The 24116-nt window shown below is 43.6% G+C and overlaps 1 protein-coding gene across 1 annotated transcript in view; it reads left to right on the plus strand.

Moving 5' to 3' along the window:
• LOC115470366 (KIF1-binding protein homolog) overlaps positions 1–24116 on the plus strand; it is a 107995-nt gene that overhangs the window by 42180 nt on the left and 41699 nt on the right. Inside the window, exon 5 of the mRNA XM_030203469.1 lies at positions 14478–14571. Within this exon, the coding sequence (XP_030059329.1) occupies positions 14478–14571 (94 nt within the window). The remainder of the gene's footprint in view (positions 1–14477; positions 14572–24116) is intronic.

Here is a 24116-nt window from a genome sequence, read left to right on the forward strand (position 1 = left end):
ATGCAAGCTAGACTTTAAACTACTGATTACCTCTGCGGTGAAAAACTTGGGTTTTCATTTTTAGTTAAGCTTGCAAGACTATGTTCGAGTTCTATAAATTAATGGTGTGCGGCATTGTTTTCAGTTCAATCATATCTTCAGTTTTCTGCAAGTTTAACCTTGTTTTATGGCACATTTTCTCAGCATGCATGATGATATTCTTGTGTATTGGTACATATTATTTTAAATCACTTATCTTTTGATAATTCAGTTGCCGGTTCTCTAGCTTCTTTGTATGATTTACTTGATATTCCTATTTTGTTGTACGGCTTTTCTTCCTCTGATATGGGGAATATACTAAGTCGTTTGTTCGTTGGTTCGCTCTGCTTTTCCATCAAAATCATTTTTTTTCCCTATTTGACATTTGCTTTTGTTCATTTCTAGCTGGTGTAATCTGAATTCACTTTTATTTTAAGGTTTCCTGTTGTTGACAATGCCGGCCGATGTCCTTTCTCCCAAACGGTGTATAATCTCATATATAATTGTTGAGGTTTCCCTGAATTTGTAGTTTGAAATGGGGCTTTATTGTGATATAATTAGGAAACATACCTTTACAGTTTGCTTTTTAGACACTATGTAAATTATATCCTACTCTCGTTATAAGCTATGATGTCCCCGCCCATCTGCTTCTATTGCTTGTGCTATATATGGACATTTTACTGTTTTTGTTATACTGCACTAGATATGAGGAGATCTTATTCACTCTCTAGATAAGATTCTCATATACTTTGCATTTCCGATACTCATAGTTCTGGTTTCTTGTGCTCTGTTTTAATGGTGTACTCGTTTAAAAGAAATATAAGTTACAGCCCCAGCACCGTACTATCGTGTTAGTTTATTTCAGGATGCTTTTTAATACTTTTTAATCTTCAGTGAGCCTGACTATATTATAACGTTATCTACAGGAAATACTGCACTTCCTCGCTTGCATTGTGGTTTTCGTCCTCCGAGTGCATACAACTTGGACTGGCTTATTTTTAACACTTGCAGTAATGACTTATGTTATAATGTTTCTTAATGAATATTTCCACGTCCTGAGAATGACAATCACTTTTAAATGATATGGTTCCATAAAGAATTAAATTGTGTAAGTCTTTATAACAAGCTTTCTGTTTTTACGGATCCAACACAGAAAGTCACATGAAATTACAATGTTTCATTAAGAGCTAGATAACCCCTTATATAACTTATATGATAGTAGAAGTATTATGTACTATATAGCAACATTTCTTTGTTTTTACCTTAATAAATATGCATATAAAATATGTTTTCCCTTTCCTGTTGAGAAGATGATGGCTGCGTGCCATGAGAATACAGTGTTACTTAACTTCTTCAGTTATTTCCTGTTGGTTCTTTATAACCCAACCCACCTTCTCTTTCCTTCTAATGCTGCAGCTGTTCTGTTTGTCATCATTTAGACATATCATTTCGGTCACTGATTAGTATGTATGTTTTATGCTGTATCATTGGAAGTTCTTGGTGTAAGAATCACATGTTTTAATTTGTTTTTTTCCCCTTTCATCTGTTTAGCCACAAAAGCTTCCTGCCATCGCATTGGGGTTTATTTTGTTTATTATGTTCCTTTTCTGAATGTATGAGTATTAATTTATCATATTTATGGGTAATTAACCTGTCATATTTGCACCACGATTCTGGCATCCTGTTTGAGAATTTATTATAATATATGCTTCTCTTATATTTTCCTGTTTAGATGCTACTTCCAACCTATCCAGTACCCGCCCCAAACGCATTTAATATGTATTTACCTTTATTTCATTTATTCTAGGGGTATAGCCTTTTGTTGAAATCGGTGTTCCAGTTACATATATGGTTCTCCCTTGTTACTCTTATTATAGTATGTTGTAGTTTCCAGTCTTGTTTAATGTCTATATTTTGTTTCCATACACAGCATATCAATATAACAATAAAACAGCTTCCAATATAACTTTACAGTTTATTTTCTGCCTTACATTACCAATTAGGTAGGTCGAGTTTTTACCATATAATATGTACACTTTATTTTTCTTTCGCAGCTGGATCCTTAAAGTCTTCAGAATCGGCTGCTGCCCTTAAGGTGCCCTACAGTTCGTCCCTCATATACGTAAATATACAGACATGATGCCATGATGCTGTTACAGGCTGAAGGTTATTGCCAGGTCCTTGTTTACATTTTGTAATTTAAATTTGGGAAATTTTTACTCCAATTCCCTATACTCTATACCTTTTTTATTTCTATATCTTTATCTTGCAATAAGTTAGAACAATTGACAATTACTGGTACTGGCTGGGATTGCGGCAAACCACCCTATATTGGGACTAATATCTGCCATAAGCAGGTTAACCGTGGTTGGGGTGATAGTAACTAAAAATATAGAATATACACCTGTTTTAAGGTGTCCTCTAGTGAGGTGTTTGATTTTTTGCCAATACTATTTGACACAACCCGGAACCTTTATCGGTGTTCTACCATACCAGAGTTCTGGTACCCAATTCATTATGCTGCCTCTTGAAAGAGTGATAAATCACTTCCCAGGAGACCGCATAAATCTTATAAAGTTTTGCCAAATATGGCATTCCTGGAATAAGTTTCAGCCTGGACTCTCGTGGCCCCGTAAAGGCACCTTTAAAACCAAAAACCTGCTAAGGTTATTAGACTTTATTTACACATACACACCCGATTCCACCCGTCATCTCCATTATCAGATCCTCAGTAGATGGGTATCGACTATCACAGATTATGTGATCCCAGACACTGTCGATCTGACATCGTTATTGATACCTGGTGAGGACAATCTTAATCCGCGGCCCAGTAGACGGCCCCCTGTAAGAGCCGATTCATTCATTCCACATAAATCCAATGCTCCTAGTGCTAACAATCAGTGCCGGGACTATCGCTCTCAGCCTACTCCCAGCCACCGAGCTGAAGTACAATGCAACTGTTGTTTCCAATTGGGACATTACGCCATGGAATGTCCATGCCGACACCTTCCTCATAGTCAATACCGTCAACCTCCTTCAGACTCCCCATCGCTACGTGTCTCCCGGATGCAGATACGACAGCCACAGAGAGACCGCAGGCGACCGATTGACCTCCCCTCGCTAGATAACTCACATCGCCAAGACTGTAGGAATGATTACCCTGGTAATCGTGGCCGCCAGTCTCAACCTGAAAAAGGTCCACCCGACACAAATAGACGACCTAGAGACTACCATTCTGGCCCTAGCCCTGATCGCTATATAGATGTTCAGTGTTATCGTTGTCAACAATATGGTCATTATGCACGTGAATGTCCCCAACCATTACAAAATAGACCTAGACATATAGTCCGGCAAGAACGACAAGAACGGCAGTCCTTCCCTTTATGGAACCCAGACCAACGCCGCCCACAGTGACTAGGCGTAGTTCACACTGCTGCAGGATTGGATGATCCTATGATCACCCTGCTCATCTGTGATGTCCCTGTCCCTTTCTTAATTGATACAGGTGCTTCTCGCTCTGTGCTGGCTCACGTTCCGCACAAATTGCAGAAACTCCTCAAAGTTTCCCCTAACAACATTACCACCACTGGATTTGATGGTGTACCAACGGACACACCCCTGCTTGAGCCCCTGCCAATTACATATGCGGATCAACAACTATCTGCTCCAAAACAGCTCCCAACATAACTTTCCTTACTGTCGGCTTTTTTATCTTATGAATTATTTAATAAAAAAATCTATTGTCTAGTGACTCTTTTATGGTACCATCCCCCAAGAGCTTACATATGTTCAGTGTTACAAATCTTTCTTTTAATTTCCTTTTTTTATTATATCTATTTTATCCTTACTATCTTTGTAGTTTATTTCAGGGGCTCTTCCCTGGGATAGGCTATATTTTTATTCTATTTTTTATTACTTTTATTTTCTTATATACCAGTGTCACGCTATAACCATTGGGTTTGATATCGATGCCTGGGGCTTACACCCATTGGAGGTTATCCTTCAATGGATGACGGTATCTCAATTAGTAGAAGCAGACTTCCATTCCATTTTCGGAGTGGCCTGCGGATTCGGCATTATTGCCCACATATGAGTTACCTAGTACAGATGAGCGTGGGAGCAATATAGAGACGTCTGACGCTTTTCGTTGCGAGTTTGGACTAGTTGACTAGGGCCTTCCAATATTTTTGAGGGGCTAGTGGTAACAGAGAAAATTCCTAGTCTTTCAATGTTTTAGTAGGCCTAGTGGTAACAGAGAAAATTCCTAGCCACGGTTAATTGTAACAGTGAACATTCCTAACCTTTCAATGTTTTACGATGGTTAGTGGTAAGAGAGAAAATTCCTAACCTTAGGTCCATTGGAAGGGTTAGTTGTAAAAGAGAAGATTCCTAATCTGCGGAGATCCAGTGGACCGCTGCTCTTCGACTCAGAAGACCTTATTCGCGGGTTTTTTGAGTTCATTTTGGGAGTGTCTGCAATGTCCCTTTTTGGGGGCTCTATCATGGGCTGGAGCTCATGGCCAATTGTAACCGGAATAATTCTTGGCAGGCAGTAGAAACCGGGATTTATTCCTGTCTCTAGAAGCACACTCTGGAGAGCAGTATTTATTAATTTGGGATAGAGTAGTATACATATATAATAGCTGACACCACTTACTCTTGTACAATTTTCTTTAATTCCTCCTTTAACTCTCCTTTCATCTTTCTTACATTGTCTGTTTATTTAACCTGCGGCAAAAGCATTGAGCTTTCCGCCAATTCGTAATTTTTATTTTGGGTCCCTTTGTTGGAGCACATTAGCAGATGTGTGAGTATGATTGTGTTATGTCTCTGCATGTTTTACTATCAGAATAATTATTGCATGTTTTTGTAAACTGTTAGCACATTATCATTTCTAGGTCTCCCTGCTATCTCCGAAGCTGCCTTTTGAACCACTAACCTTGTACCAGGTTCTAGGTCTGGTCAATATATATATTATTATTAATCTAGTTCATTTTTTTCTATAGCAGATTATAGGTCTGGAGCTTATTTGTAGACCACTTGCTCACTAGGTCCCGTTATTATACATATTGGGTGATGTTGTTCACTACCCATTATATCATATCTTCCTCTCCGCACCCAATACCAGATACTGGTGATCTGACATCGATTCAGATCTCTGGTAAGAACTTTCCGTCCGAAACAAACCTTTTTATTTTGCGGTTGACCTCCCTATGCCACCGAGAGTTCGGAAGGGCATAGTGATCCCGCCAACTGTTCTCTCTCTCAATTGATTTTCTGCGCTGGAGATTACATTGCACGAATCGTGAGTATATTTTCATTTATTGTATGTATTGCTATTGAGCTTGCCTTTGTATACTTTCATGGCCTGTTAGATTAGCTCTAATTTAAATGCTTTATTTTACCAAATTTAGGATTAAGATTTTGTCCTCAATACATAGGGACACCTCTGTATGTGGGACAATAACTGTGTATGTGTATGCGTGTGGTTTTCCTTTCCTTTTCTGTTTGTGTGCTGTGACTTGAAATTGGCTACTAGAATATTTATTTTTATGTTTTTTGTTTTGAAACCCTAAACAACTCCTTAACCGTGCAAAATTCCAATGCTAGGTTTTGAACTACATTTAGAAATATCTTGCTTCCTCTTCTGAGCTTTAAGTTTTCTACTTATCAGGATTAGGTTACTGTTTTAATTTTATGTCTATATGTTGCTGTGTGTCCTGTGATAAATAGCATAAATTAATCCAGCTAGTTATTAAGGAATCATTTCTTTAGTTTTAAATTTGTGCTTTAAGGTTACTCTGCGAGATTGCCTATCAACTGCAGTGGTAGTAAATCTCAAAGGAGTGTTTTTTTTTTCCCCAGGATTGTATATTATTTCATTTAAGCAATGTTTGTTTGATTTGTGACATAATGTTATATATCTGATTGTTTTTGATTTCTGGTACATTGCTTTCACCAGAAATGCAAGCACTTTTTAGTTTTAATTTTTTAGGTGTGCGTCCGTGTATGTGTTCTTTGAAAATTGCATAATTATTCCAGATATTTACTATGAAAGGTTCTATATTATATGCCATCTAAAACACTGTTTATTTGTGACGTTGTTTAAAATAACAAGTGCTGAAGTACACTTAGAGATTAACCCTTGCATAACATAGCTGACTGGTAAATCAGAACTAAAGAAATTCAGGTTGCTATTATTTTAGAGCTATGTTCAGATAAGACTAGCTACAATTGCCAACTTCCTTTTTATTGAAAACCGTACCTCTGGTACCTCTCCTGAAGTATTAATTCTATGAAAACTAATTACACCAGCATGAAGTTTTAATACGAAAATCTTAAACTTACAGTTTTTGTTTGATGTATAGACCTATTTTCAGTCACCATTATATCCAATGCTTGCAGTGAGCAGTAAACTCAAATTAGACACAGGAAGCACCGTTATTTCATGATTTCCTTAAGACCGAATGACAGAGATTAACCCTTGTAGTTCTTATTTTCTCTTAATTTCATTTTTACAAAAGCTTTGAACTCAGTATATGATACAAGAATTCATTACGTGTTTCAGATTTTTAATAACTAGATGGGTTTTTCTATGATTCTGTGTTATCCTTGCTACCCTTTGTTTAGAATTCAATTTATAATGTAGACCTACAAGCTGTTCCATTTATCATACTGGTCTATATGAACATATCATACTGGTCAATTTATGCATTTATTGCATTAATAAAAATTGTAAATATATCCTTGAATTTTTGAATTTCACTAAAATGTTTTCAGAAATGCTCCAACTTGTCTCCTGCTTATAAAGCTGCTTATCCTCTGTATTTAAAATATACTCTAAATTATAAATTGATTCCTGGGAATATATAAGCTTATTTTTAGCTATCCCTCTGAATGTGAATCTTGATATGCTGTCATAATTTAGGGCCCAAATTGTGAAAGCATAGACAGGATCAGTTTAGAATTTAATATAATTTTAATTTTCCAAATTGGCTCTGAACTATTACAGAGGACTATAGGTTATTGTCCTCCTCATTTGGCCTATTTGAACCTTGTAAAGGTCACGTGAGGAGCCCTCTTAGAAATATATAGTTTTTACATTTCTGATATTGGCTTTTCTCTATCTCTCTACATATCATATTAAAGGCTGCTGTATTTTCCTGGAGCAGACTCTGACCACAATGTTTCCTCAGACTCTGCTGACTTCCTGTGCCAGAAAAATCCAATCTACCGAGAGGAAAAAAAAAATTGTTTTCTACTTGTAACTTATGATTTTATATATTGAAACTATGCTCCACCTATTGGTGCCCCAAGGAACTAACAATGCATTCTTTGATTTTTTCTTTCTAATGGTCCTGTGCTGAGATTTGACCATTTGATATTACTTCTTATATTAGCTCTATTTATTAAGTCCTGTAGGTTGAGTGAAGACTGCTAATCCAATTCCTGACCTACCGCCTCTATTCCAGTTTGGTACTTCTGCTACACCTGACCTCTGACAAGAAAAAGAAGCGCTACCTTCTCCAATGAGAAATTTCTTTTGTCCAGATGATGTCATTAACTTAGACCTTCTTGGTTATGCTCTTAAATATTCTGCTGTATTAAATATTTTTGCAGGCTCATCTTTTCCAGAACCTACATGGCACTTTACGTATAAGCTCTCTATTACAACAGACAGCGACCGTGATTCCAGAAGATACTTCCATCACCTGGACTAGTTATGAGTTTTAAATTCCTACACATTAGCCTTCTGCTCTGATTATGACTATTTCCTAAGCCACCCTTCTTTCTGAATTATCTAACTCGTAAGTCCTGCTGGCCTCCTGCAGCTGAGGGCCCAACCCTTGGTGAATGTTAGTCATCGCAGGTGAAGATTCCATATCTATTGGCGATAGATTGCAACACATTGCCCTCCATACATCAATAACTTGAACATTTACCATCATCTCTAAATTTTAATTTGTACTCTTTTCGTTTGTTCCATATATTTTACCATAGTTATTTGATCATCTCTTTGTAATAATTACCAATCTGTCTCGCACATTATGCAAGCCAGAAGTGGGGATATATTATGCAAATCCCAATTCCAAATCCCAATTTTAAAATTAACTTGAAGCTCTGATCCTTACCTATTTATGTAAATTGGTTTCCCTTTTGTTTTTGCACTTAATTAGCACTGTTTTCTCCATGTTTACATTGTCTTTCATGTCTCTTGACATCTATATATTATTTTTGCTTATTCAGTTTACGCTGATTATGCCCACCAACATATAGCAATGTATCATACAGGCATACAGTCATTTTGCTTATTCCTTTGCCAAACTCTGACTCTTGATGGACTAATTATGATTGTGCATGCCTAGAATAAAGACATGGAAAGATCCAAGTTTGTACACCACAAGTACGTCTTCAAGATTTATCCAGGCCCAAATGATGTTAGATCCCCCAAGATTGTGGCAATAATCTTTACACCTTGCAAACTACTGGATCACAAGTTTTGGGTCTATGTGAAAGATATACGGGTTTACTCAGCCACAGGACCTGAGGTTACCAGCCTAACCATCTCAAGACCAGCCACTTCCTTCAGCAGGCCAGCCTGAAGACCCAGATCTCCGTCCAGATTCTTCAACGTTTCCACCGCCTCAACCATGTTCGATGAAAGAGAATTCAGAATCATTCTGAGATTTACAGTTGCTGTTTATGGACATTATAGATTCATATTTTGTTTTATTTTCAGTTTAGCAGTAATCCTGTCTATATATTGAAAAGGTTTTATTTTTATTTTCCTATTATTTCCTTTATTGTTCTAATTGTTTTTCTAAGAGTTTCCCTGTTATTTCTGTTTATGTAATTTAAATTGAAGTTGATATTGCTCAGATACAAGGGTAACATCAAACCCTAATACTGGCTATGATATCATAATGTAGGTGTAAACCCTGTTAGTATCAAACAGTTATGCAATTGTTTAACTTTGGTGTAGGCTTACTTAAGCTTACTTAAGCTGCATGTCTTTCTGTAGGTTTGACTAAGCTCCAAGTGGGGTAACGGATGTATAAAATGCTTCCCATACTTCCAGGTCATTATGCATATGTCAAGATCCATGCATGACCTTTGTTAATATAAATTTTCTTAGGATTGACCCTTTTTGCTGTATGAGGCAACCTCATACTTGCTATCCACTTTTTAGTGCTCATGATTGGATGCTAATGATGAGTAATAGTAAGGTCTAGGCATTCCGACCTGTTTAAGGATTCTGAATACCTACAACCTAAAACAGCTTGCAATCTGAGTACTAACCATATATTTGTTGAGCCACCATAACAATGCTTAATCAAAACCACTATTCCTTCCGAGGACTACTGAGATAGATACATTAGATTATCTCCCCATGTACTATGCAACAGATACAATAGAAGTCATAGCAAGACCTGAAAGTGTTTCTTAGTATGATCTACCTGAAATTGCTATTACCCGCATACCTATACTTCATGAGATTTTGTAGATGAACTGATGAACTCATGGATTTGTCCCATTCATAAAACCTTTCTCACTACAGGTTTGAGTAAGTCTCAAGAGAGATGACATCAGGATTAAGCCCAAGGGGTTGGGTAATATAAAGGGAATTCCATATGCCCAAAAATATACCACCTAAGAATGAAGTTTTCTGTCTTGCATAATATCTGCTAGCAATCCATAAGAGCAAAACTCCCCCTCTCGTTTGATAGCTTGCCACCTTCTGGAATGGATGATGACGAGCTTGACGAGCTTTGTGTCACCCCTCCTCAGAGGGGGTGACAAGTGGGGAATGTATAATTATAGTACAGCAAGAGGCCCTCACTGGATGCCCACCGGAAGGGTGGAAGGCCAGATTTTAGACTCAGGCTGTAAAAATACCAGCTAGGTTTAAAAATCTATGACTGGCTGAGCAAGGACTTGCTTTTCCTGCAAGTTAATATGTGTTCTAGCTTGAGACCTATCCACTGGAATAGTGGTGGGCCAAGCTACATAGCTTTAAACAGCTGAAGAGCACTGACTAGGCCTCATTAGAATTTGGTGTGACATTCAAAAGCAGTGCAAAAGCCAAGATCAAGGAATTGATGGCTAAAATCCTAACCCAGATCACAAAATTATTTGAACCTAATATATCCAAATTTAGATATCTTCATAAAAAAGTTGTTTTGTTCATGTTTTGATGCTTGGATGTCCGTATCTAAGGAAGTGATTACAAAAAGGGAAGTTGCACAACAAGTTGCAATACTAAAACGGAAGAGCACCTGGCCGGAGGGCATGACTCATAGATTAAGCAATATTAGAGAAAAAAATCTCTCTCCATAGACTTGTATGGTGACCAAATTGTATAAAAGCAGGGTGCATGCAAGCCCTCGGGAGAACTTTTCTCCAACGCCTCGGAAGCAGCAGAGCTCCGGTCAGCTGAATCCAGAATTTGTCTGATGAATGTATCTGATTAAAGTCTGATTTGTAAATAAATTCCTCATCCCAAATGATGATTTGTGGGTTTCACTTAATAATGAAAGGCTGTAAGTATAAATGCTTTTGTCGCATCCAGAAGCTATCTTTCACTGCATTGTATAGCTTGTAATCTGATACCAGTTTGTCATAAGGCTGGTACCTTTTCCTTGGACCTAGCGTCTCTCTCAGTGGCAATTTCTCTTAGAACTTCACAACCCCCTGATTACCCCAGTACTAGTGCTATTTAGAGATGGAGTCAGATTAAGGTCACTCTAGCCTTCTTGGGGGGGCTTGGGACCCCTTAAATTCTCAACAGTGGGCTCATATAGACCCATTTCCCTGCTAAACCAAGATGTCAAACTGCTGGCGGCAATATTGGCAGAACATTTGGGGGCGGTGGTCCCCTGTCTGGTGCATCCTAATCAGGTAGGATTTGTCCAGGGACGTTTCGCATCAGCAAATATCTTAAAAGTGTGCCGTATTCTGATGGAAAGGAAAGGGATAGCAGGGGACGCTATAGTGACCAGTTTAGACGCCGAAAAACCGTTTGATAAGGTGGTGTGGAGGTATATGTTTTGGATAATGAAAAAGTTTGGTATCCGGGGAGAGTTCCTCGAATGGGTCCAAGCCTTGTATAATGGACCAACGGCACAAATTATAGTTAATGACTCTTTGACTGAGGGATTCTCCCTGGGGGGAGGTACGAGGCAGGGATGTCCGCTCTCACCCCTCCTGTTTATTTTGACACTGGAGCCGTTAGCGGCCAAGATACGCCAGGATATTAGGCTGAAAGGAATTAAAGTGGGAGGAGAGGAGCATAGAATCAATTTATTTGCAGATGACATGTTGCTACTGCTAGATGACGCAACCCATACACTGCCTGTGGCGATGAGTATTATTCAATCATTTGGGGAATTTGCAGGCCTCGGTATAAATTTTGAAAAATCAGAGGCCTTGCAGGCTAACACCCCGAGTGCGATTGCAGCATCACAGAACTTTCCATTGAAGTGGGCGATGAGGGGCATTAAGTATTTAGGGGTCTACCTTAGTGCGGATCACTTATGGGTTTACAAGAAAAATGTGATAGAGAGGCTGGCAGAGGTAAAACATCTGTGTCAATGTTGGAAGGACCTACCACTAAATCTTCTGGGAAGAATAGCTCTGGTTAAGATGGTGATGGTACCTAAGTTGATATGTCCATTGCAGATGCTTCCATTGTGGATACGAACCTCAGAGGACAAACAATACAGAAGTGTTATAAGCACCTTTATATGGCACGCGAAACGCCCCAGAATATCTTTTGTAAAGTTGGCCAGGGGCAAAGGACAGGGGGGCCTTAGGCTACCAGATCTGAGAAGGTATAATGTGGCAGCTTTACTGAGATGGATCCATGAGTTGATTACAGGGCATGGCTTTTATGCCCTCCCGGGATTCTGGGAGAGCTGGTGTGGATTACACGACCCCTTTACAGTACTAGACTCATGGGTAGTACGGGGAGCAAAAAAGACTGTGGACAATCCATATGTAGCAGCCTTGCAGCTGGCATGGAGATGGTGGAGGGGGCAGGGAGGAGCAACGAGGGGAAATAGTCCCTTTTTGCCGCTGGTAGGGAATATGACATTTCCAGCTGGGATGGGGAGATCAGTGTTTCAGAGTTGGCGGGATAAAGGGTGTAGATTCATAGGACAATTTAGGAAGGAAGGGGAGGATGGTTTCCCAACTTTTGACATGGTCAGACACGAATTGCAGATCCCTCGCTCCCAATTTTTTGCATATTTACAGGCGCGAGACTACATTTTGAGTGAGGAGCGGAGGAGTAACAGTCTTAACTGTTTCACACAATTAGATCATACATTTTTGCGGATGACGCCTTTGTGCAACAAAATGGCAGGGTGGTATCGGGTGATGAGAGAATATCAGAAAGCGCCCCAAATGGTACAATTAGCAGAGGAATGGAGTAGGGATGTCGTAGAAGAAGTTACAGTAGAGCGACTGGGTACAATATTTCGAAATCTGGGCAAGCTGACTCCAAATGCAGCACTAAAGGATATACAATACCGAATTCTTAACAGGGTTCACATCACCAAAGTAAAAGGGAAGCAGCTGGGAATGTGGGAAGATGATAGGTGTAATAAATGCCAGACAAATGCAGGAACTTTTTTACACTCATTTATGGAATGCCCGGCACTTCATACGTTGTGGGCCGGAGCGTTAGGGTTAGTGGAAGAGATATTGCAACGCCCGGTGGAGTGGAAGTACTCAAGTATACTAATGGGATGTGGAGAGTCACTTAGAGAACAAAAATTGGGGGCGGCTCACTGCAAATTTGTATTACTAGCAATGATGTTGCTTAAGAAGTGTGTGCTGAAGGCATGGGTAGATGTTGAGCCACCACACTTAGATGTGTGGAAAAATTGTATGGTTGAAATGGCCAATTGGGTAAACTTATCACTTAGACTTTCGGCTTCATGGAGGGAACCGCCAATATAGAGACATCTGGGGGAGAGCACTCAAAATACTCTCACCACCGGGCCCAGCAATGGGTACTTAAAGGGGTCTGCATGTAATAGGGTAGGAGCAACCTTTGGGGAAGGGAGGGCAGGGAGATGGGAAGGGGGAGGGTATAAATGGGGGAGAAAAGATATGAAGATCAGAATGGTGAAGAGAAGGACATTTCTGTGTTACTGTATTGTTTTGTTACAGACTTGAAGTTGAGTGGATTTTGTTCACAATTGATTGTTTCTGTCTTCATGCAATAATAATAAAAAATATTTTCAAAAAAAAAAAGATATGATCGTGTTGAGTCGGAGGTGTTTCTGGTTGGTAGGCCGATTAAGTCTGTCATGTACCCAGGCGCTTCGCCATAGAGAATTTGTGGACCATGGTGCAGATTTTAAAGGCAATGCGTTCCTTGATTGGGAGCCAGTGTAGTTTTTCACGGAGGGGTTTTGCGCTTTTGAATCGTGTTTTTCCAAATATGAGTCTGGCTGCCGTGTTTTGAGCAGTCTGCAGTTTTTTAAAGGTTTTTTTTTGCATCCTACATAGATTCTATTGCAGTATTCTAGGTGGCTTAATACCATTGATTGTATCAAGTTGCGAAAGGTGTCCCTCGAAGTATTGTTTTACGCGTTTGAGCGTCCACATTGAGTGGAACATTTTCTTTGTGGTGGATTTTACTTGGCTCTCCAGAGTAAGGTTGCGGTCTATTATGACGCCGAGGATTTTCAGGCTGTCTGAAATAGGGAGGGTGTGACCTGGGGTGTCGATGTTTGTGGGGTTGTCCATGTTGTGTTGGGATGAGAGGGCAAGGCAATGTGTTTTTTCTTTGTTGAGTTTTAGTTTAAATGCATTGGCTCATGAGTTCATGATGTTCAAACTTAGCTTGATTTTGTTGGCGATTTCTGTCAGTTTGGTTTTGTAAGGAATGTAAATTAAGACATTGTCTGCGTAGATGAGAGGGTTGAGGACATGGTTGGATAGGGACTTGGCTAGCGGGATCATCATTAAGTTGAAGAGGGTCGGTGATAGCGGTGATCCTTGTGGTACTCTGCTATACAATCACCTTTCGGATCTTTGAGGAGGGGAATAAAACGAGGCCCACTCTCCATTCAGACTAGTCGATCTAAGCAAGTTCCCTTACAATTCCCATACTTGAAAAATCTGTGACTCGCATATTTCAAGTTTGGTTGAGTGTGCTGATGAAGCAGTTCATTCAAGGAGCGCTCAATAGTAAGTTTCAAGTTTAAGGCTTTCTATCCTGCCCAACAGAGCAGTGGATGGCAGGATTTATCAAGAATGGCATGACAAGTGTGTGTATAATAGTAGAGAGAAAACAGTTTAAGGTTGGAAGTTTGAAAAGGTGGATACAGTAAAGTAGAGGTGATAAAAGAAAATGGGAGGAGGTGGGTAATCTATAAGCAATGACAATTTTTTGGAGTTTTATTATGTATACAGCTAAACTGTTTTGTCTGCTTTCATTTCCCCAGCAATGGTACATGGAAGCACGCCACTGCTTAGCTGCTGCTAATGTGGTTTTTAACCAGGCTGGACAGATTCCATCTGCTGAAGCTGCAAAAGAAAGTAAGAAGTTTGAATTTTGTTCAAGTTATTTAATCAAACAATGCCAGCGACTGAATTTTGGGTATGAATCCATTCACAAATTGGTAAAGTAACAAGAAGTCAAGAAATTTAAAGTTGAGGTCTCTGTGCTGCTCATGGCTCAGCACCTGTTGCACTGTTACAGATGAAGTATAGAAAATACAAACCTGTGGATTTTATTTTTTCTTTTAAATGTAGTACATAAGAAAATTCAAGATTAACTTCTTTTCTTCCTATTTTTGTCCCCATGCATTCTCAACCCATACCTCTGCTCTATAGACATGAATGGCAGTATATTAAGGGCCCAATATTCTAAGGATTTATGCCTTTAACTTTGACAGTTATGCTCTTAAATTGGCCTCTGAAATTTTTACTAGGACTGAGTGCCTAACTTTATATTCCAAATTTCACTAAAACTCCTAAATTTAGAAGCTTAAAACTGGGTGGTAAGAGGCGTATTTAGAGCAGGGGAAAAAAGTTAGGAGCTTATTGATTTTTCTGCACTGGGCTGATGAAATTAAGCTCATAAATCCAGCAAAATGAATTGCAGACCCAAATTCAGTATGACTTAAGAATTTATAGCTGAAAATAAGGCACAAATTTAAAAGGCCAATTTGGGAGCGTACATTAAGGAGCTCTGCTTTTTTAATATTAGGCCCTTAAGTAACTAGAATGGAATATATTCCAATGTCTCATTCTCTAGTGTGTCTACTCCCATGTCCCTTCTGCCCTGCTGCTTTGCTTTGCACACCTTTTTGTCTTTAAGCATTTCCCCCTTCTCCCTCTTGTGACTCTCGTTTTGCCTCACATCAGTCTCCAGTATGTCATTATGACTCTGTAAATTGTTACACATTGGCTGTAATTATGGCTTTCCTGACTTCTAAGTGAAGTGAACTTTGGATCTGTCCCTTGGAACTGCTGTGTTTGGTCTGTAAAGTTCATAAATTGTTTTATGGTGAATTATGTTTGTTGTTCTTCTTGGGAATCTGCTGCCAGCAAGGAGTCACCTGGCGAGATGGCAATAGCGCAGATTTTTCCAGTTTAGGGTTCTTCCAAGGATTCAACTTGAGCAAAACATTCCATGTGTCAGAGGGAGTTTTGCGTCTATAGGTTTTCCCGCTAATAGTGAAGGAAATGGCAAATGGAAAGAGCCATTTATACCTAATCCTCTACCTGTGCATTAAGAGGGTGATCTCCTTAAACTCACAGCGCTTGTGCAGTGTAGCAAGGGAGATGTTCTGGTAGCTTCAGTCTGTGTGAACACTTGACATAACTCTCTCCTTCAGCTTATAGGAATGAAAGCATGTTGTAATGTCCCTTCCATATCATCATGCTGATCAATCCATAGACTGGTGGGTTGTGTCCATCTACCAGCAGGTGGAGATAGAGAGCAATCCTTTTGCTTCCCTATATGTGGTCATGTACTGCCGGAAACTCCTCAGTATGTTCTCTATCTCAGCAGGTGGTGGTCACACACAGCAGCAGCTCTGGCTAGGTCTCCAAGCCTAATTTTTAGGTTTTGTTGAGTACCTGGGGTTGAGGGCTCTTCTTGAGCAAGTGCAAACCTGGTGGTGCCAGGTCCCTCCTTTTCTCCCCCCCTCCCGCTGGCTCCGTTAAAAAAAAAAAAAAATTTTGGACGTCTTTAAGGGCGTTTATTTCAACGTTTATTGCAGCTGCTCACTGGGACACCAGTTCGTTACAGCTCGGAGCGAGAAGCAGGTAATTTTACCTTTTTATAGCGGGCAGGGGGTTCCCCGTTCGGTCTCCACATGGCTTATGGCGTTGGAGGGCGAGGGCGTGAGGATTCGCTCCCCGGACTGCGTGGGTGCGTCTACCGGGGATGCGGGGATTTCAAAACCTGAATCGCCTTTGTTAAGCATCAGTTTGGAGGCCGGTCAGTGTCCCGGTTCTTCCTCCGGTTTTTCCCGCCATAAGTGCCCATCCCCCACTGCTCGCCCACTCCATGTTGGCCGGCCACTCTGCTCGGACGGCTTCTTCTTGGGCCGCTCTCGAGCTGGGAGACGTTAATACTATGGTTGCCCTTGATTCGGGCGACGGTAAGAAAGCAGCCAAAGTTAAGCGCCGTTCTTCCCGCGCGACTCCTTCTCGGAGTTTTGTGCCGGATGCCATTTTGGATGCGCAGCATGTTTCTCCCCCGCTCTTGCGAGCGCCGGTTGAGGGTGTGGCTAGGGCCGTGGTCCAAGCTGCAGAAGTGCACTGTTCGGGGGCATTCTCCCCTGAGTTCATTTTGCTGCTGCATCAGGCTTTTCTTATGCAAAACGCTGCCCCTGCCCCCCTGTCTGATAAAGGGGTTGAGGCCTCCGGAAGCAAACGCTCTCGGGTGGATTTCCAGGCCCTAGAGGACTCTGTCTCCTCTGATGTAGATGAGGGCAGCGTATCGGAGTTCTCCCAACGGTCCTTTGGGGATTCCTTGGAGGAGACGGATTCCCGCTCGGATGGAGCGGATGACCCCTCTGCAGCGCGGATCTTTCGCTCAGAGGACTTGCCCAACCTGTTAATGCAGGCCATGAGCATTTTGAAGATTTCCTCTCCGGAGGACGTCTCTCCCTCAGCCTCTGTTGGCTCCGCCATTATGCTGGGGACGAAGCGCCCGCCTAGAACCTTCCACGTGCATGAGGCCATGCGCACCTTGATTTCGGCTCAATGGGATGTCCCAGAAGCGAGCCTCAAAGTGGCTAGGGCTATGTCCCGCCTCTATCCTCTGCCTGAAGGTGAACGGGAGGCCTTTCTTTGGCCTACAGTGGATTCTTTAATCACTGCGGTGACTAAGAAAACGGTGTTGCCGGTGGTAGGTGGCACGGCCCTAAAGGACGCCCAAGACAGAAGATTGGAGGCGGCCTTAAGGTCATCCTTCGAGGCGGCTGCTTTAAGTTTGCAGGCCTCAGTTTGCGGCTCCTATGTGGCCAGGGCATGCCTGACGATTGTGCAGCGGGCTTCCCCCTCGGATCCTTCCTTGAGGGCTGATTGGCCGGCCCTGGAATCGGGCTTGGCTTATTTGGCAGACTTACTGTATGATGTCTTGAGAGCCTCAGCTAAAGGTATGGCTCAGACAGTCTGTGCGCGGCGGTGGCTTTGGCTGAAGCATTGGTCTGCGGACCACGCCTCTAAGTCTCGCCTGGCTAAGTTGCCTTTTAAAGGCAAGCTGCTTTTTGGGGTCGAGCTGGACAAAATTGTGACCGATCTCGGCACGTCTAAGGGCAAGAGGTTACCAGAGGTCAGGGCTCGGGCCAGTGCTCGCCCCGGTAACTCCAAAGGACGGTTTCAGGAAGCCCGTCGGTATCGCCCGGGCAAGTCGGGCTCCTCTGCCCCCTCTTCCTTCAAGAGGAACTTCTCCCCCAAGCAGCATTCCTTTCGCAGAGACCGCCGTCCCGGAGGTGCTTCCTCCGGTCCTCCCCCAGGGTCTCGTACCCAACGACGGGGCCCTGGTCCATGGCCCAGTGCAGATTGGAGGACGCCTGTCCTCGTTTCTGGGCGAGTGGACCAGGGTAACTTCAGACGCTTGGGTGCTGGAAGTCATCAGAGACGGCTACAAGCTAGAGTTCTGCTGACCCTTAAGAGACGGGTTTGTACTCTCTCCCTGCAAGTCTCCGGTCAAAGCTGTGGCAGTGCAGCAGACTTTGGACAATCTGATCCGCCTGGGTGCGGTCGTTCCGGTGCCAGAAGATCAGCTTGGCAAGGGACGTTACTCCATTTACTTTGTGGTACCAAAGAAAGGAGGTTCTGTACGGCCTATCCTCGACCTCAAAGGGGTCAATCGGGCCTTGAAAGTTCGGCACTTCCGAATGGAGACTCTCCGCTCTGTTATAGCGGCAGTGAAGGCAGGGGAGTTCCTGGCATCCTTGGACATCAAGGAAGCGTACCTGCATATTCCCATCTGGCCTCCTCATCAACGCTTTCTGCGTTTTGCAGTCCTGGGCCGACACTTCCAGTTCAGAGCCCTCCCGTTCGGGTTGGCTACTGCTCCGTGGACCTTCTCCAAAGTAATGGTGGTCATCGCAGCCTTCCTACGAAAGGAAGGAGTACAAGTCCATCCTTATCTGGACAACTGGTTGATCCGAGCCCCCTCTTATGCAGAGTGCGGCAGAGCTGTAGACCGGGTAATTGCTCTTCTGAGCTCCCTGGGGTGGATCATCAACTGGGAGAAAAGCCAGCTGCGCCCAACTCAGTCCCTGGAATATCTGGGAGTTCGTTTCGACACCCAAGTGGGCAGAGTGTTCCTGCCGGACAATTGAATTGTCAAGCTTCAGGCTCAGGTGAACCAGTTCCTAGTAGCCTCTCCTCTTCGGGCTTGGGACTATGTGCAGCTGTTGGGCTCTATGACGGCCACGATGGAAGTAGTGCCCTGGGCCAGGGCTCATATGAGACCACTACAACTCTCTCTGCTGCAGCGCTGGACTCCAGTGTCGGAGGATTACGCTGTGCGCCTTCCCTTGGACCTAGCGGTGCGCAAGGCGCTGAGCTGGTGGCTGAGGACAGACAAGTTGTCCGCAGGGATGCCTCTTTTGACCCCGGAGTGGGTTGTCGTCACGACGGACGCCTCTTTGACGGGCTGGGGAGCCCATTGCTTGGGAAGGACAGTGCAGGGGCTCTGGTCTCCTGCAGAGGCAAAGTGGTCTATCAACCTCCTGGAACTCAGAGCCATTCGGTTGGCGCTTTTGGAGTTTCTCCTGGTACTGGCGTTGAAGCCAGTATGGGTCCTGTCGGACAATGCCACGGCTGTGGCCTATGTCGACCGCCAGGGAGGTACCAAGAGCACCCCTCTAGCCAAGGAGGCCATAAATCTATGCCAGTGGGCGAAAGCGAACCTGGAACAGCTGTCAGCGGCCCACATTGCTGGAGTCATGAATGTCAAGGCGGACTTTCTCAGTCGCCATACCTTGGATCCCGGAGAGTGGCAGCTATCGGCTCAGGCGTTCTTGGACATGACGAAGCGCTGGGGCCAGCCGAGCCTAGACCTGATGGCGTCATCGGCCAATGGCCAAGTGCCACGCTTTTTCAGCAGAGGACGGGACCCTCGATCTCTGGGAGTAGATGCTCTTCTCCAACAGTGGCTGACACAGGAGCTTCTCTATGTGTTCCCGCCCTGGCCCATGTTGGGCAGGGTACTAGACCGGGTGGCAAAGCATCCGGGCCGGGTAATCCTGGTGGGTCCGGACTGGCCCAGATGTCCCTGGTATGCGGACTTGATCAGGCTCTCAGTGGACAGCCCTCTGCGACTGCCAGAGGAGCAGAGCCTGTTGCATCAGGGTCCCGTGGTGATGGAGGATCCCTCCCCCTTTGGTCTTACGGCCTGGCTATTGAGCGGCAGCGTCTGAGGAAGAAAGGCTTCTCAGACAAGGTCATTGCCACTATGCTGAGAGCGAGGAAGCGCTCTACTTCTACTGCTTACGCCAGGGTTTGGCGTACCTTTGCATCGTGGTGTGAGGCAGGCTCCCTTTCTCCCTTCACTGCTCCAATTTCTTCAGTGTTGGCGTTCCTGCAGGAAGGTCTGGAGAAAGGCCTGTCGCTCAGTTCCCTTAAAGTCCAGGTAGCGGCTCTGGCTTGCTTCAGGGGCCGCCTGAAGAGTGCTTCCCTGGCTTCGCAGCCAGATGTGGTGCGTTTTCTCAAGGGAGTTAATCACCTGCGCCCTCCTCTGCACTCAGTGGTACCTGCGTGGAATCTCAATCTAGTGCTAAGAGCCTTGCAGAAGCCGCCTTTTGAACCCTTGTCGAGGGCATCTCTGAAAGACCTGACGTTGAAAGCAGTCTTTTTGGTGGCTATCACTTCAGCCAGAAGAGTTTCCGAGCTCCAGGCGCTATCATGTCGAGAGCCCTTTCTGCAGTTCACTGAGGCAGGAGTGTCTATTCGCACAGTGCCTTCCTTCCTGCCCAAGATTGTTTCTCGCTTCCATGTGAATCAGCAGCTCTGCCTCCCATCCTTTCGTAGGGAGGACTACCCAGAGGAGTACTCTGCTCTCAAATATCTAGATGTGAGACGAGTCATCATCAGATACTTGGAAGTGACCAATGATTTCCGGAAGTCGGATCATCTGTTTGTCCTGTTTGCAGGTCCTCGTAAGGGTCTGCAGGCTGCTAAGCCTACAGTGGCAAGATGGGTCAAGGAAGCCATTGCAGCGGCTTATGTGGCCGCGGGGAAGGTGCCGCCTATCCGGCTGAAGGCTCACTCCACTAGAGCTCAGGCGGCCTCGATGACGGAGGCTGGGCCCGTCTCCTTGGAAGAGATTTGCAAGGCGGCAACTTGGGCATCGGCTCATACCTTCTCCAGGCATTACCGCTTGACTGTGGCTGCTCGGGCGGAGGCCTGGTTTGGAGCTTCAGTGTTGCGGTCAGGGATTTCTTTGTCCCGCCCTGGGTGAGTACTGCTTCGGTACATCCCACCAGTCTATGGATTGATCAGCATGATGATATGGAAGGTAAAATTATGTATCATACCTGATAATTTTCTTTCCATTAATCATAGCTGATCAATCCATAGCCCCTCCCAGATATCTGTACTGTTTTTATTCTGGTTGCATTTCAGGTTCAAGTTTAGTCTTCAGTTCCTGTTCAGGAGGACTTTGTGTTCAAGTTTTTTCAATTGGATTCTTCAGGAGTTGAGACGATTTTGTGTTACAGTGAGCTGCTGGATTGAGACCTAAATTCTGCCGGCGCTCCCTCCCGCTTCGTGCGGCTGTAGGGCAGCTTTGTACCCCTCCCGCTTCGGCGGTGTTAGGGTCAGTCAGCTCTTCCCGCGATTGCGGTTGCAGGATAAGCCAGATCCCCCCCGCATCGGCGGGGTGGTGTCCCTCCCCCGCTCCGCGGGGATGAGCTGGACGGATTCCCCTCCCCCACTTGTGTGGGGATGAGCTGGGTTAATTCCCCTCCCCCGTTTCGGCGGTGGTGAGCTGGGCAGAGTGTCCCTTTGTGGGTGTAATTCTCTAAGTGCTGAGTCCTGCGGATGGAGCTTTGATATCGACATACTGAGGAGTTTCCGGCAGCACATGACCACATATAGGGAGGCAAAAGGATTGCTCTCTATCTCCACCTGCTGGTAGATGGACACAACCCACCAGTCTATGATCAGCTATGGTTAATGGAAAGAAAATTATCAGGTATGATACATAATTTTACCTTGATCTGTTCGAGTTTACATTCCCCAGTGCTCTGTGCATTCTGTCCAAGGTGACCTCATCGCAGTTGGAAAGAGGAGAGGATGTTATCTTTAAAATTTGGAGGCAAAATGCTTTGACTACCCCCCCCCCCCCCCCCCCAATATTTTGCAGCATTTGACCAGCCAGGATCAGCACCTGGCTGGTTAAATGCTGGAAAACCAGCTATCCGCCGATATTCAGTGGTAGATGGCTGGCCATGTACCACTGAATATTGCCGGCTAGCCAGTTATATTGGATGATATAACTGGCTATTCGCCAATTTTTAAAATGTGACTGGTCAAGTTTGGTGGCCATATTTGGCCACTTGCAACCCTAGAATATCTTTGCCTGGTCTGAATTTAACTGTCCAGGGCTGAATATCAGCTTGGCCGGTTAAATTCTAACCGGCCAAAGATAGACCGGATATTCAATGCTGGTCACCGGAAACAGCCCAGCATTCAATATCTGGTCTCAGCACAGACCATGGGAGTTTGCCAGTCTAACTTCTGCAGTCTGAAAATTGACCTTTATAAGTCCACAGTTCTCCTCAGCTTTCGATTCTGGAATGTTCTGGAACTGCCAGGCCCGATTTTCAAGATCCTCGAGTTTTTCAGCCAAGGTATCAGTGGCAGCTCCTTGTGACCCTAGGCAAGTGATTTAATCCTTCATTGCCCCAGATACAAACTTAGATTGTGAGTCCACTAGGGACAGAAGACGTATCTTCATATAATACAGGTAAACAGCTTTGGTTGTATCCAGAGAAAGGCGGTATATCAATACATGACCCTTTACCCTTTTATCCTTCTTTACGGTCACAGTATTATCTAGCTGAGTCAGTCTCTTTCAACTTGAAATCATTCTTCTCCAACTTCAGTTAGACTTTCTCCATCCTGGATCCTAAGTCCTTCAGGCCCCCTCGAATATCCTGTCAAGGACTTCAGCTTGTTAATACAGGACACAGCATCTTTTTGCAGTGACTGCTTTAACTCGTACAGCATGACTTGCATATCGTGTTTACTAAACCGGATCAGGGTTGCAAAGGTCAGCAGGATTTAATGAAATCTTCCTCATCTGATCTGGCTGTTTCCATGTCCTGATTGCCATGTGGTCCGGCCGCCTTGGAATGACTGGCAGCACGGAAATATTGTGATTCACTGATTTTGTTTTTTAGACATCTGCCCAAGATGTCTAAAAGGCAGGTTGCAGAGTACCTCAAGGATCACCATTATCACCGATCCTGTTCAACCTAATGATGACCCCACTAGCCAAGTCCTTATCCACTCAGGGCCTTAACCCATTCATCTATGCAGACGACGTCACAATATACATCCCTTTCAAACCCGATCTAACAGAAATCACCTAAGAAATCAATCTCGGCCTCCATATCATGAACTCGTGGGCAAACGCATTCCAACTAAAACTCAGTACAGAAAAAAACGCACTGCCTTATCCTCACATCCCAATACAACACGAATATACCCACAAACTTAGTCACCCCAGATTGCGCCCTCCCCATCGCAGCCTGAAAATCCTGGGTGTCACAATCGACCAAAACCTTACACTCGAGGCCCAAGTTAACTCCACAATCAAGAAAATGTTCCACTCAATGTGGAAACTTAAACTTGTAAAACCATTCTTCTTGAGGGCAACTTTCCGCAACCTGGTTCAATCAATGGTACTAAGCCATGCTGACTATTGCAATGGATTTTATGCGGGATGCAAAGACAACTCATAAAGAAACTACAGACTGCTCAAAACACAGCAGCCATGCTTATATTTCGAAAATCGCGATTTGACAGCGCCAAACTGCCACGAGTAAAACTGCACTGGCTTCCAATCAAAGAACGTATTACTTTCAAAATCTGCACCCTGGTCCACAAGATTATCTATGGTGAAGCACCGGGTTATATGTCTGACCTTATAGACCTACCAAAACGAAACACAATTGGATCATCACAATCATACCTAAATCTTCACCACCCCAGCTGCAAGGGACTCAAGTATAAATCAATCCACGGATCCAGCCTCTCCTATATAAGAACGCAACTATGGAACGCATTACCAAAATCCATAAAGACAACACACGACCACCTCAACTTCCAGAAATCACTAAAGACTGACCTGTTCGAGAAGGCATACCTTACTGATCCAACTTAAGTGCCTGGACTCAGCAACACAACGAAACCATAACCTGCAATGAACATTATATAACTCTTCTTCTCTTGATTCTATTATGTGTCTGTAATACATACATCTCATTCTCTACCACATCACTCTGTATTTGTTTCATCACCGGAGGTGGCTTACGCCTCTTTTTTTTTTTTTTTTTTAGTTACATTTGTACCCCGCGCTTTCCCACTCATGGCAGGCTCAATGC

Source organism: Microcaecilia unicolor, chromosome 5 (genome assembly GCF_901765095.1).
Source record: "Microcaecilia unicolor chromosome 5, aMicUni1.1, whole genome shotgun sequence".
Taxonomy (NCBI): Eukaryota; Metazoa; Chordata; class Amphibia; order Gymnophiona; family Siphonopidae; genus Microcaecilia; species Microcaecilia unicolor.